Source organism: Apus apus, chromosome 2, assembly GCF_020740795.1.
Source record: "Apus apus isolate bApuApu2 chromosome 2, bApuApu2.pri.cur, whole genome shotgun sequence".
Classification (NCBI taxonomy): domain Eukaryota; kingdom Metazoa; phylum Chordata; class Aves; order Apodiformes; family Apodidae; genus Apus; species Apus apus.
The window spans coordinates 140,193,123-140,208,104 of record NC_067283.1 but is presented as its reverse complement, the minus strand read 5'-3'; the positions used below and the strand labels follow the sequence as shown (position 1 = coordinate 140,208,104).

General features: G+C 35.9%; 1 protein-coding gene across 1 annotated transcript in view; it reads left to right on the top strand.

The window, feature by feature from the left end:
* CSMD3 (CUB and Sushi multiple domains 3) overlaps positions 1 to 14,982 on the top strand; it is a 558,931-nt gene that overhangs the window by 450,098 nt on the left and 93,851 nt on the right. The window contains exons 40-43 of the mRNA XM_051611448.1: positions 1,741 to 1,810; positions 2,691 to 2,807; positions 8,837 to 9,046; positions 13,553 to 13,741. Coding sequence (XP_051467408.1) covers positions 1,741 to 1,810; positions 2,691 to 2,807; positions 8,837 to 9,046; positions 13,553 to 13,741 — 586 coding nt within the window. The remainder of the gene's footprint in view (positions 1 to 1,740; positions 1,811 to 2,690; positions 2,808 to 8,836; positions 9,047 to 13,552; positions 13,742 to 14,982) is intronic.

The window sequence follows — 14,982 nt, the reverse complement described above, 5'->3', positions numbered from 1 at the left end:
TTATGTCTATAGCCTTCTAGCATTTCAAAAACAACTGAAATGTTCTGTGATTGCAGTTTTGACAATGACTGTTGATGTTTACTTCTCGTATTGCCTTATTTTATCTGCTCTTGCTTGGGAACAACCTCTCAAATATTTTTTACACATGCATCCTGGGCAGCATCAAAAGAAGTGTGCCCAGCAGATCGAGAGAGGTGATTCTGCCCTGGTGAGACCTCACCTGGAGTACTGCATCCAGATGTGGAACCCCCAGCACAAGAAGGATGTGGACCTGTTGGAGCATGTCCAGAGGAGGGCAACAAAAATGATCAGAGGGCTGGAGCACCTCTCTTATGAAGACAGGCTGAGGGAGTTGGGGTTGTTCAGTCTGAAGAAGAGAAGACTCCAGGGAGACCTTATAGCAAACTTTCAGTCCCTGAAAGGAGCTTCACTAGGGCATGTAACCATAGGACAAGGGGTAATGGTTTCAAGCTAGAGAAGGGCAGATTTAGGTTGGACATTAGGAAAAAATTCTTTAATATGAGAGTGGTGGATCACTGGAACAGGTTGCCTAGAGAGGTAGTGGGGAGCCCATCTCTGTAAACATTTAAGGTCAGGTTTGATGGGGCTCTGAGCAGTCTGTTCTAGTGTGAGATGTTCCTGCATATTGTATGAGGCTTGGACTAGATGACCTTTAGAGGTCCCTTCCAACCAAAGACATTCTATGATTCTATAGAAACCTCTTCCTGCCATATTGTTTTTGGGGCTTATGCAGTATGACTTCTCTTAATTATTTTTTTTCTTGTATCAATGAGCAGACATGCCTACTTGCACTAGAGAGAATGTGTTTATTTTTCTTCTATGAGGGAAAAAGTGTGGGTTGCAGATTGACTAACACACTATTCATGATTACTATGGATGCTTTAGAGATACTTGGTTCTCTCAAATGCCAAAGGCTCTGAATTGATAAGGAGATAAAACATGAAAAACTAACTTTGTCTTCATATCAATGTTGAAAATACAGGCTAAAAGCTACTGATTTTTTTCTACTAGGTCATAAAAGTGTGTATACTATATGGCTTTGCAAGATATTCCAAGTACAGTTTTCTCTTAAGATTTTTCATTTTGTTTGCTGAAGACAATTAAAATTACTTTAAGCTGATGAACAAAATAGGGTCATACTGGTGTGTCTTGGAATTTATCTATAACAGATTGCCTTGAAATCACAACACTTCATCTGTTGGAAAGGGACACGTTATAAAGGAATTCCTTTAATAGGTCATCTTTTGCAACCTAAGCCAACTGTTTGAGGGTGAGGGTAAGAATTGCATCTAGGACAGGTATTATGAATTTAAGATGTAATGTCAGTACTGTATAATATATATAATTTGCATCTTTTTATTATGTTCCACAAATTGTGCAGATCAGTACTATGTAATTGTTGCTTCAATTAGATCTTTAGTTTCTAGAACCTTGATTTATGTGAAATCTGGTAATACAAGAATTCAGCTAGATGCTATTATATTGTTAGGAGTAATATGAAGGGCATATACACAGTTCTTTGGTGGAATAAGTCACATATTTAAGTATTTGTTATATTAAAGGTATGACAAAATTCACAATGTATGATATAAATGTTATACATTAGTGTTTTTATATATGTTGATGATGTTTAGAAATTTTATTTGTTGAGATACTAATAATATGCCATATATTGTATATGTTTAATTATATGAATTAGCAAATATTGTGTCATTTTAGGGACATTCACATATCACCTGTATGCCTGGACCAGTAAGAAGATGGAATTATCCAATTCCAATATGTTTAGGTATGTTCAGCATACATAAATTCTCTCAAGTATGCCACAGTGAGAAAGCCAGAGAACTAAAAAATAAGTTACAGGGGGAAAGAATAGGGAGAAGTAGAAGGAATTAATTAGATATTAAAATGATCAAGTTAAAGATTTTCAAAGCATACTTCACATTATTTTTTGGCAAAGCTTTTCTGAAATGTCCAGTCAGAAAAAGAAAGAATGAAGTATGTTCTAGTCGGAATTTATCATCAATTCACTATCAGTGCTGAGACCTCCTGAGACCCTTGAAAACATAGTTAGTTTATTTATGAAACATTTTCACAGCAAAGTGGTGACTATTACAGAAAATACTAAAATAAAAAAGCATTGTATTTTCATCTCTAGCAAGTTCAACATAAGGCATGCCTACCCAATTTTAGGAGATACATAATTTTTGAAAGAAAAATGTATATTTGACCATATTAATATTATTGGAAAAAATACTGAAATCCTGCCAGAAGCCCAAATGAAACATCTGAAATGTGTCTAAATGTATTATATTATTCAGATGCTCCTTTGCAAAATAATGTGGAATTTTTTCAGTGGTACTGAGAGCTGATATGAGTCACTTGCCTGTTTACAAGAGTGATGCACACAGATTAAACATCTATCCTCTTTTTACATACATGTGTCCCCCAGATTAGCACCTAGTTAATTCAGAGTAGATACATATGTTTAAAGCATGTACTTGTAAATTACTTTGTTACAAATATTTAGTGGTAAAGGAACATTTGTTTATTTTATGAAATATAAACCTAATTATTATTATGTTATTAATATTAGAAGGATCTTCAATGTTCCAGAAAAAATTTAATTCATTCTACTCCCCTGAAAATGTCTTTGCTTTTCTTTGCAGCACAATGTGGGGGTGGCATGTCAGACTTCAGCGGAGTGATCCTCAGCCCTGGGTTTCCTGGTAACTATCCTAGCAGTTTGGATTGCACATGGACAATAAAGCTGCCTATTGGTTTTGGTATGTGTTCTTTCATGGCTTAGATTTGTTGGGATTTTTATGGATTCAAAATGCTGAGCATATTTTTTAAAAATTTTGTGTTTATCCTGGCAAAACAAACAAAAAACCACAAACAAACAAACAAACACACAAAAAAAACCCAAAACAACAAAAAAAACCAAACTCATTTGAAGAAGTTACCAAAGCCTTAAACAAACAAACAAAACTAAAATGACACAGCTCTTGGTTTTTCATTTAACATATAGTACATTTTTCTGATAAAGACAAAATTGTTTCATTAGAATTAAGCACAATTTTCTAACTTAACAGGCTTGGTCTGTCTTTGTGAGGTCATAAACCAAACAAATATTAATCACTAATATTTTAAACCAAGTCAGCATCAGTTTAAATCATTATATTGTCATTATATTGTGCCATTTGGTATATCATCCATGACCCCTAGTATAGCATCCTCCACAAATTTGTTGAGGATGAATTGTCAATGTCAAGGTTTCTCGTGAAGACATTGCATACTTTTGAGTTCCTGTATCAACCCATAGAATATTGTACTTGTTACTGGCTATTATCTGGACATTGGGTGTTGCATTATCTTTCTTGGAGCATTGAAGTTCCATTAATTTTTAACATATATCATCAATACATACAGTTTTAACTTGCATTCATCAAGTTCATCTATGTTCAGCTTCTACATGAGAATACTATAGAAGACTGAGTCAAAAGTTATAGCAGAGTGAGAGTGTATTATAGCCACCATTTTCCCATTGTCATTTTAATCATAGAAGGAAATAATGGCTGATCATCTGTGATATTCTGTTAGTAAATCCATGTTGACTGATTCTGAGCCCCTTTTGGTCTTTCATGTGTTTCAAAGTTTCTTTCACTTAGACAAATTCCATGTCTTCAGACTTGTTTCTGGTCACTGGAACTTCACTCTATTACCATGATTTTGCGTAGTTAATATCAGTATTTCATTTACATTGTCCAATCTCTTGAGCAACTTGGGAGTGGTTCCTATATATCCTATCATTGCAAAATCTTTTTTCAAAGCATGACAATACAGTTGTCTCATCTATTTTTTTATATTTGTGGCACTTTTGTAGGAGCATGTGCACTTGGTTGGTTTTTTTTCCTTTACATGCTAGTTGAATGGCATGCTCTTTTTTTCAGACATGCCTTACTGTTTTCTATGTTATACTTGCCATCTTCTGTCATCTTTACTTGATAATACAGATTTTCTACATCTTCCACAGTAACTGAATGTGACATCCATAATAGTTTCTGCCTTCTGCATCTGTTCAGATTCTTTCTCTTCTGCTTTTAAGAAGAACTTCTGTGATCTTTTTAAAGTCCTGTGAGCCTGGTTCATTTATCATTTAAATGAAAGCAATTTTTTGTGCCTGGTTTGTTTAAACTGAATGATATTAAACATTGAGTAACACTGACTTAACAGAATTAATCTGTGGGAAATACATTATGCCAGGATGGAGATTCCCACATAGAACCTAATTGTTATGTTTGCATTTTGTTTAGAAGTCACAACATTCAAGTCAATAATTAATTTTTTTTATATTAACATTTCATAGGTAGCATTAATACTTTAATTCTGCCATTACCTGAATATTAGATAGCTTGATGTTGCAGCTTCTACTGTTTCATCATGAATTGTAAATCTATCTAGAATCTTCAGATCCCATGCAGATCTTTGCTTGTTTCCAGTTAACATGTAAGAAAACAAAATTTCCTTCTTCTAGAAGAAAACTAAAACTGAACAGTTTGAAATGTGCTAAGCTAATATTAAAACAGAATGAAATGTGTTTGCCATCTTTTTACAATTTCTAAATAGGATATAATTAAAATGGAATTAAAAATAAAATAAAATTTCATTGTAAAAATGAAAATAATTACACTTGAAAAAGTAATGGCTAAAACTGGTTTTAGACATGTTGTGATTCTAGTCCAGTAACTCTTCTTAGTAGTAAACAGAAAAACTCAAAAACACCATCATTGAAACCTTCTACAGGCTTTCACATGTTTATGTGCTTCTAACAAGATTTTTTTATGATGAGAAGTTACAGATCATAAGCTTTTCCACTTTATATTCACTGATGTTTTAATCTAACCCAATACCACTATGTTGACTTCAAACAACTTACAAGGTTATTGTATATGATTTGTTTTCTTTTTGAGATTTTTGGTTAAAACATATATAAAAATATTAAATACTCATTGAAGAGGGGTGTCCAAACTGCAAAAAACACAGAAAAATACAGTCTAACAAGCAAAAGTCTGAGACAAACAGAGGCAGGAGCTATAGGCTGAGTAAAGAATTCATACTTTGGAAGACTGATATGATTCAGGAACATACAGTGAAAGACAGTATAGTATAGAGAGCTGAATGATGGGTGAAAATATATTAGAGCTGGTTTTCTATTGAATGACACAAAGTGGGTGAAAGAAAAAGAAGGCAGTGAGAAAGCATGAGTTGGCAGTTACTAATGACACTTTAAACTTAGGACAAGTATTTGGGTAACAAGAACAAATAAGAGGCTAAACCTACAAATAACATGGACAGAGAAAAAGCAAAGTTTGGATATAACTGGGTCCTCTGTGAAGGAAATATTTTGAAGGCTGGAAAATTAAAAGAATGACAATTAAAAGCAGAAGCTTATTATCTTCATATAAAGAGAGACAGAAATTATCAAGGTAACAGTAATTTAATTATGTGCCAACCTTTTTTCCTCTAGTGTATAAAATGGTACAGGGTTCAGAAAGCCATTCGTAAACTTTACATGGTATTTGGGGAGAAAGCTCTAAAAGGCAGTGACAAACACTTTAGGTATTACACTTTAGGAGTTACAAAATAATTCATGACTTTTCAATAATTAATATGACATCATATATTTTACTTTCAATTTCTTACGAAATCATGTTGATCATCTTAGACAGAAGCACCAGCAGACTCAACATCTCATTAATGAAAGTACTCCATTATCATTCTATAGTTGCACTAACTCCAGACAAAATACAAATTCTACTTTGTTGTACCTTATATAGAAATATGTATAAGCAGGAAACTCTTTAAAGAGCCCTATAACTACTCAACTGCTGAGGATTTTCTTCTTGTCCTGCCACAAGTAATACCTCACCTGATTAGGAGAGGTTACTTACTAATGGATAGTAAGCTACCTTCCTATTCCTTACTGAATCCAATAATCAGACATTTCTATTGGCAAAATCACAGAATTTATCTGGTTGGAAAAGACCTTTAAGATTAAGTCCAACCATAACCTTACTCAACCAACCATTAACCTTACTCGACCAAGCCAAGTGCTTAAACCACGTTCCTAAGCAGCACATGTATATTTCTTTTAAATACTTCCAGGGATGGTGATTCAATTGCCACTCTAGTCAGCTTATTCCAGTGTTTAATTACCCTTTATGTGAAGAGGTTTTTTCTAATAGCTAATCTAAACCTCCCCTGGTGCAACTTGAGCCCATTTGCTCTGGTCCTATTGCTTGTTACTTGAGATAAGAGATCATATGGCACAGTGTCTGTATGATAAATAAATAGTTGAACTGCATGTTTAGTAGGAGAGGTACCAATGAATGATTGTTAGATAATACAGTTTAGATATTTTGTGTCTCAAAAAAAAGATATATAAATATGTGTTAAATTATATAAGGATTGTGGCCACCTTCTCCAGCCATTCAAGCCCAGGCCTCTTCTGCCCAGCTAGTGGAGCCCAGCCTGTGCCCATGGACACAAGGTCCCTTCCCACGCCAAGGGACAAGGCTGCCACTTTCCCATTTGCAGATTCGAACAGTAACAAAATGAGCACAGACACACATGCACAGAGGACACTGACATGGCTGGTCACACAGACTGCCACAGAGAAGGTGCTGCCTTCAACAGCACCTACATAGAGGACTCACATAAAACAAGCACAGCCACACACACAACACTGTCTAGGTTCACAAGATCAAACACATTTGCAGATCCCTTGAGTGTCCACCTGGCACCCCTGTGTGGATCTCTGCTCCTCTTACCTCCTCCACATGTCCCCTGCCCAATGATTCGTCCAGCTTAAAGCTCAATGCAAACACACAGTGTTCACACACTTGCTCCTGGTGCACTTCACATTCACAAGTCCCCTGGGTGTATCAGCATGGACTTTCTGACTGATATCCTTGCCTGAACCCAAGGCCTTCCTGCTCACCAGCTAGTCTAGTTTGAATTTTGTTAGCAGATGACACATGCACACCTCCCCATACACCAGGATTGGTGAGGATATAGACACTTGTACTCCAAGTAGCCAGCACCAGGCACATGGGCTGTGACCCACAGATGTTCCAGCTGCCACCACTGATCTACTTACTTTACACTTGTCTCCTCAGTAACTGCTTCTGAGGACACACACCATTCCCATCCCAGAGCCTGTGAGAGGAAGGGGAGAGAGCTATGGCATCTCACTTGCTTCAGTATCTTAATACCACAGGCTGCAGGGCACCCATACCCCTGGTCTGACTCTAGTAGCTGGCGGTAATTTTCACCCTGCCATTGACACACAGCAGTCTCACCAGTAATTGATACCCCCCATACTCACTCCAGTAACTAGTACCACAGGCCAAGGACACCCACACTGCTGGTCTAACTCCAGCAGCTGGCACCAAATTCCACTCAGAAAAATGGGTCTCAGCAGTACCTAGCACTTAATCCTTGTGGCACGCATACACACGGAATAGAGAATGACATTTCATTTAGAGATAAGTTAGAAAAGATTTATTAAAAAATTATGAGTTGACAGGACAGACTGATGATCAGATGCAGGGCCAAACCAGACAAACATACTGCCCCCTTCCTCCACTTATAATGTGCTACCAGCCCTTCTAATGCACTCTTTTGCCAGACTCCATCTTTTTTTCTCCATTTCCCTTTCCTTTCCACATCCTTCAGGGGATTGTATATTTATCAATTCCTGCACTCCTCCCATTGTGGAGTCCCCCTAGTTTACAGTCTTGCCAGTTTCAAAGTCCAGGTCGATCTTCCTGGAGGTTGTGTCTGTAGTTTCTTGACAGCCCATCAGCTAGTGTGACTGGCAAGGTTTGTTTCTTCTTTTCGGTAGCTCCATGTTTGTTTTTTCAGGTCTGTGTCTTTGTAGATTTTGGTTTCTTGTTTCCCCCTTTTCTCTTTGTTTCACAGTTGATAAAGTCCTCAATCAGACAACCTCACTGGAATAAAATTCTCACAGTCTCACTTGACTTCGTCAATGACTGTGATACACCAGGTTTGGTTCTCATCACTGCCTCCCTCAGGTTTCTGTCCCTGTATGTTCTTGTTTATGGCTTCCTCCTTTTACTGTATTCCCTTGCTTCATTGAAAAGTATCCTTGACCAGATACCCTTTAAGGATCAAACACTTGCCTTCCTCATACCTTTACAATATATATATAATACATATTACATGAATATGTTACTGTGTCACATTATATATATATATATATATATATATATATATATATACACACACACACACATACATTTTTTTTATATATATATATAAGCAGAGGGAGATCAGTTTATGTACAACTGAAATGCAGCTACCTCAGGAGTAGAATTCTGCCACTTTCTTTTTCAGGTGTGGCTCACAAAGCATTTTTTCTTTTAATAGAACTGGAAACTTTAATGCAGTTGAAAAGAAAGATTTAACTAAATTGTACGTATTCAATATTCAGAACTCAAATTTGCCCTAAATGCACAACAGGAAACTTTGCGAAAAAGTGGCATACCTACAGTTCAGTGCTTTGAATCATGGTTATATTTCAGTGTTAGCATTTCTTTCCTTGCCAGCCTCTCAGAATTAATAATGCATGAGGAGAAAGAATGCTTCAAACTGAAACCCATGGACTGCATCTGGGAGCATATTTTCACATGCATTTCCACTGGTTACATTATTTTCAGATATTGTCTGTGTAAAATATGCATATTCTGTTTTCTTCCTGGTATTGATACTGGTGGATTTTGTTTTTCAGGTGTCCATTTGCAATTTTTGAATTTCTCAACGGAGACTATACATGATTATTTAGAAGTTAGGAGTGGATCTACAGAAACTAGCACTGTTATTGGGAGACTAAGTGGCCCTCAGCTACCAGCCTCTCTGTTCAGCACAACTCATGAAACCAGCTTATACTTTCACAGTGATTACTCACAGAACAAACAAGGATTTCATATTGTATATCAAGGTAAGATTTTGACAGTCTTTTGTGAGAACAAGGTGGCTGCTGAAGTTTGTGTCATTTTTTGGCAATCCTAAAAGATAAACTTGAAGTAAAAGAATTTTGTTTCAAACCAGGGTGTTATGCATGAAGTTAAAACAGAAGAATGCAGAAAATTATTATGAAAAAAGAAAAATAATTGCATATTCTTTTTAAAAAGCAGTTCAAATGTAGGCAAACAGATAATTACCCATATCTGAATTAAGTTGCCATATTAATTTACATGGCATGGCTTTACAAAGTAAGCATCTCTATTAATCGATCTTTGTAAGCATATAGGAATCTCAGTTTGCGTTTTGGATTCTGGAATGGGGAAATCTAACTACCGTTTTAGACTGCTGGGTCCATAAAGCTAGTTCTGAATAATGCCAACTTAGAAATGTCCAAATCAATTTCATTACCTAGCCGACAATATCACTGGAAAGTTCTTGTTCAGTTTTACCGCAAAAGGTCATGCCAAGCTGGTGAAGGTTGCAGGATCATAATTCTCCTTAAAATACTTATAGTTCAAATGTATATTTTGAATTATACATGTTTTCATTATATGAGTAATGGCAATGGATAATTTAAAGAGCTTTAAAGTTGATTTAAGATTACTTTAGAGGAGTCTTCTATTACTCTTTCAATAGTACTAAGTCCAAATTGAACTCTATGTAACATTCTGGAAGCAAGCCACTGTAAAAATGCTTTTAAAAAAGTAATTTGATTACTTAAATTGTGTGACAAGTTTTTATTCACTTCTTATTTCAAATACAATACGGAGTGTAGGAGTAAGGGAACTTTAAAATCTACTGCTAAGAGGGCATTAAGAGACTTTAGAGCACGTATCATTCCTGCTATTAATAGTTACACTAATAATTTTGGACATACTGTTATTTGTCAAAGAATTAAAAAAAGGTTTACGTTTGTGTTTTTAACCACAAAATAACTGATTCTTTCAAACATACAGTTTGTGATCTTCTGAATTTGCAAATTTTGCATAGTGTATTTATTCTCAGTTCTGTAATAAGAAGTTGATGTTTCAAATCTTCTTGAAAAAGATCACCAAGATGTGTTCTGTGCTACTTTAAGAAGCACAGAAGTGAATCTAATTTCTTTTGGACTCTCCTAGCACCCACAGTTGTTGTCGTGCTCTTAATTCTAATATTATGGGATTTGATGACATTTTCACATTCAGTCTTCATGTTTTTGTGAACTTCAGACATACCTCCCCCAGCCTCTTTCCCAAGAAACAGTGCTTAGCCATGTGCTCAGTAACATTATTCATTATTATAGCCTGTATTGTATAAGCACATATAGAAGTCATATTCATTGAATCATAATTTCAAGGATCTCCTCTAAAGATAGATGAGATTTACATTGGGAAATGACCCCTTCTTTAGATAAGATTTTAAAATTATATATATCTTGTTTTGGCAGCTCTTCTGGTTGAAAGCCATCTACTCTTTGTCCTCTGCTTTTATTATTTAGTTTAGTACTTTTGTTTTTACTTCAAATGGATCAAGTGTCATAGACAAGCACCATATCTTGTTTGGAAATCTCTACACCATTTTCAGCAGTAAAGATGAATACAAAGACTTTATAGAGGTTTTCTCTCAACTGTGTCCTAATCCAGAAAAGTACCTTTTTTGTCTTATTTGTCATCAAATGTCCCACCAGTTCCCTAGCTAACTTCTTGCTTCTGATATAGTGTAAATTTTTTTATTGTGGGTTTTTTTTGTGATCAGCTAAGACATCCTCTGCAAGACCTTTTTCGAGTTCTTCTTGCTCTCTTTATTTTCTATTTAAATTTTACCTGTTGAGTTTTGCAACTTTTAGGAAAGGCAGACTTTCATTATTTAAGTGCCAACTTTTTACCCACTGCAGCTTTTTTAACTTTTCTACTGAGTCATGCAGACATTTTTCTGAACCATTTTCATGTTTTTTTATTCTGAATTTGATAACATGTTTTACCTACTCTTTTAAAGTAGTCCAGATTAGCAGTTTCCAATCTGTATTGCCTTCAATTCCCTTTAGAAAAAATTGAATACCCCTGTGCTGAGTTTATTTGACTTTCTCCCTCCCAGTACAATCAAACTACATTATGTCTGCTATTATAGAGTAGCTCTCCCATGAGAACTTCTTGAACTAAAGCTTGAGTACTGTGACAAAAAGAGAACTGACTGTGAGGTTCAAAAACAATTTATTTGAACTTCACTTACAGGTTTAACTGCAAAGCTCAAGCAGGCATTTTACTTGAACTGCACATGTAGATTTAATATGCCACTTCTGCAGGTTTTCACAGATATGATAGAAGAATGCACTAATGTAACCTGTAAACATTCATGGAACACCATATTGCAAGCTGTAAAGCATGCCAAATATCACCTGTGGTTACAAACTTATACCATGCATGATAATCACTTACCCCTCCAGGTAAGGACTCTCAGTCCCAGGAAAATGACCTTAGCCAGTGGTCCTGTCAAGGGGGAAGAGGCTCCACATAGGCCAGCTGTGTAGTTGGAGAAGTAACTCCCAGTTCCCAACCCAAAATTTAGGATTTTTATCTCCTGATTCATGTGACAGTGGGAAGGACTATGACTGAGTGTGGTTTATGGCAGTGTGATAGAGTTTCCCCATATCTTATTTATTCATCTATGTGGGAGGTTCACTTTGCTATCCTCTACTGTTTATTTCTCTTTTGTTGATTTTGTGTTTGTCTCAGTACACAAAGTTGTCAACTGGAACTGGAACTAAAACCCTCCAGTTTCTCTTTATCTTACTTTCTCAGGCAAATGAATAGTGGTTTGCATTGAGACTCAGGACACATTACTTGTTGAGGTATTTCAAGGTTCAACTCAGGTTATGGGTCTTTGAATGATGTAGCATCTCCCGGTTTGGTTTATGGGTTATGGACAACTCAGGGTTGAGCTATCTACACAGTTCCCCATGGGTTATCTTGGGAAAGAGAGGGCCTCAAGGTGGGTTGCTTTTACAACCCCCTGTGAGTCCTCAGTGTGCGCTAGGTACTACTGAAACTTGTTTGCAAGCAGTAAGCTGAATGATCCAAGCAAGGGCCAAGCTGGTTCAAATCTAAAATAAGATTGTTTCTTGTGGGCTTTCAAGCTGCTTGTTCTAGGGAACAATTATTTCCTGCATAAAAATTTTATTTCTTCAAGTCATCCCCATGAGATGGGTACTTGGTCCTCCATTACTGCTGCCTGCCATATTATTGGAACTTCGCTAATTTTACTTAACATTTCCAATTCGCTATAATTTTCCTGTTTAGACATTTGTAGAAGCAGCTCAGTCCTACATTAATATTTTTGAAATTTTAATTTCCATCTTTGAGTATTCCATGGTATTTTTATTTTTCTGGTAATATTTTTCTTCCATGGCACTTAAAATAATTTCTAAACAGTGCTACTCTCCTACATGAAAGTCTTTGCCATCTCAGAAAGGTGGTTGCCTGGCAACACTGTGTCCTGCTGCTTTATATCATGCCTTTCACCTCAGGGCTCTTGGTTGGTTCAAGCATTCTAGATCCCACCTCCTGCATTTTAGGCTTCTATACTGAAGGGCTATATGAAAGGGCTTCTTAATTTGGCCCTTGTTCTGTTCCTTAATACTGTATGCATCACTGAACATGCAGTGTAGGCTACCTGATTTACTTTTTCTATTTAATTTAATTCTGTTGTTTGTCATACTCCTGCACTTTTTTTAGAGGTATGCTGGCTGTTAACCTCCTCCTTGTCATGGGGTCATGTTAGTCTTCTGTAATTTTTTTCCCATGCTTTTAGTTTACATACTCTTCCCCAGACTTTTTAATTTTCATTGACACCAACTTGGATGCATTTTGATTAGGGTGTACTTAAGGATGCACTTGGAAGAAATTTTTAGTCTTAAAGAGTCAGTCAGCAGCCTACCTTTCTGAAGATCTAAATGGAGAAAATACAAACTTGAAATTCTTTTCAACACTCTTCTTCTGTAGTACAGTACTCCTGCATTTACTAAAATTAGAAGATAAAATTAAGAGTCTAGCATTTTTGCCATCATGGACTCTAGAGGGTAAGGTGTTGGCTATTTTTTTGTTTATTTTCACACAAACCCCCCCCCACATTTTATCAAAGTGTAAAGAACATAAGATCACTTAAACTTTGTATAAAGTATTATGTTTTTTGTATGAAGTTTGGAGTTGGGAAATATTTTTAATGTATATTTCCAGCATTGATTTGGGAAAGTTTCACTGTGCTTCTCCTGGTGTAAGACCAATTCTTTATATTGCACTGTGATGGAACGTGAGACGTATGAGATTTCCGTGATTTTTAAATTTTATTTCAATGAGAAGCTTTTATTTTTTTTAAGTAATAAGAATTTGTATGCTACCATTTTCCCCCCTATTGTCTATCTTATCTATCTATCTATCTATCTATCTATCTGTCTATCTATCTATCTGTCTGTCTGTCTGTCTGTCTGTCTATCTATCTATTTCAGCATATCAGCTACAAAGCTGTCCTGACCCTCGACCATTTCGTAATGGTTTTGTTATTGGGAATGACTTTACTGTGGGACAAACAATTTCATTTGAGTGTTTTCCTGGCTACACATTAATTGGAAATTCAGCTCTGACTTGCCTTCATGGCATCAGCCGTAACTGGAATCATCCTCTCCCCAGATGTGAAGGTATGTTCTGGGTGACCTGTGAACTCTTCAGTATTTGTAAATTTTCCTAAGGACTGTTAATTGAAATAATTTCAGTTTCTCAATTTGTAGAGACCTGTATCTTTATACTGTGATCTTTGCAGAGGAAGTATTCAAATTTGCATGTAAAATTTTTTGCATGGAAGATGAAATGTCTCCTAGAAATAGGAAATCTGTGAAAACTTATCTGAGATAATAACTTTATTTTTGGAAAATTAGGGTTAAAGTCTGGACCTTGGAGATATGTACTCCTTTGTAATCTAGGTGGTGCTACAGAGTAAAAGCTCTGCACTGAATCAAGAAAAAAAAGATTAAAAATTGAATTTTGCAACTCTAGCCTCTTATGTTCTTTCTTACCAATTAGAAAGAAATGTCAAAAGTGGTGTAAAATACAGTTCTCCTCCAGTAAATGATGTGCCTTTCTACATACATCTTTTGTGAATAGGAATATTTTTTAAATTATATTTTTTAAAGTTTTAAATTTTTTAGAATGATACACTTAGAGCAGGTAAGCAAATTCAAGGAACCATGGCTTGCACATAGCTGAAATATTAAGGAAACAGAATGAGTGTATGTGATGATTCTGTAGAGGTCTTTATTAGAGGTCTTTATCTTATCCCTAGTTATGCTGAAAGGAACCTGTACCTAAGCAGCAAAAGCAGGTCAAAGAATGACAGTCATCCAGTGTCCAGCCTCTGAAACAGGCAAGGCTGGATGCGTTGGTAACACGGAAGTTTCTTAGAGAAATATCTGTGCTCTACAAAACCTGTTTGTGGAAATGAAGACTGAATTTTCTTCCATATGAAATAATTACTTTCTTCTGGAACAATCAAGTTTATCACAATTGTGTCAACATTCAGACAGCAACGTTAGGTTACTGGAAAAAACATAGATACAGTGAAGATAACCCATATTGAAAAATTGTCATGCCAAAATCCTACAGTTCTGGGAGCACAAGATCCAAACACATTTAGCAATTAAGTCATTAACTGTAAAGTTCTGTAGATGCCTAGGTTTCCAGGTTCCCACAAAATGAGATCTGTGCATGGTGTTGAGTGTCCACTTTCATATGCCATAATGATCCTCCACAGCTTCAGGAGCTGAGCTAAAGGCCTTCACTTTATTTTGAATTATATCCTCAATACCAAGGAAGTTGGAGAAGAAGGTCTGGGAAAAAAACAAAAAACAAACAAACAAACAAAAAACCTCAACAAAATGAACAA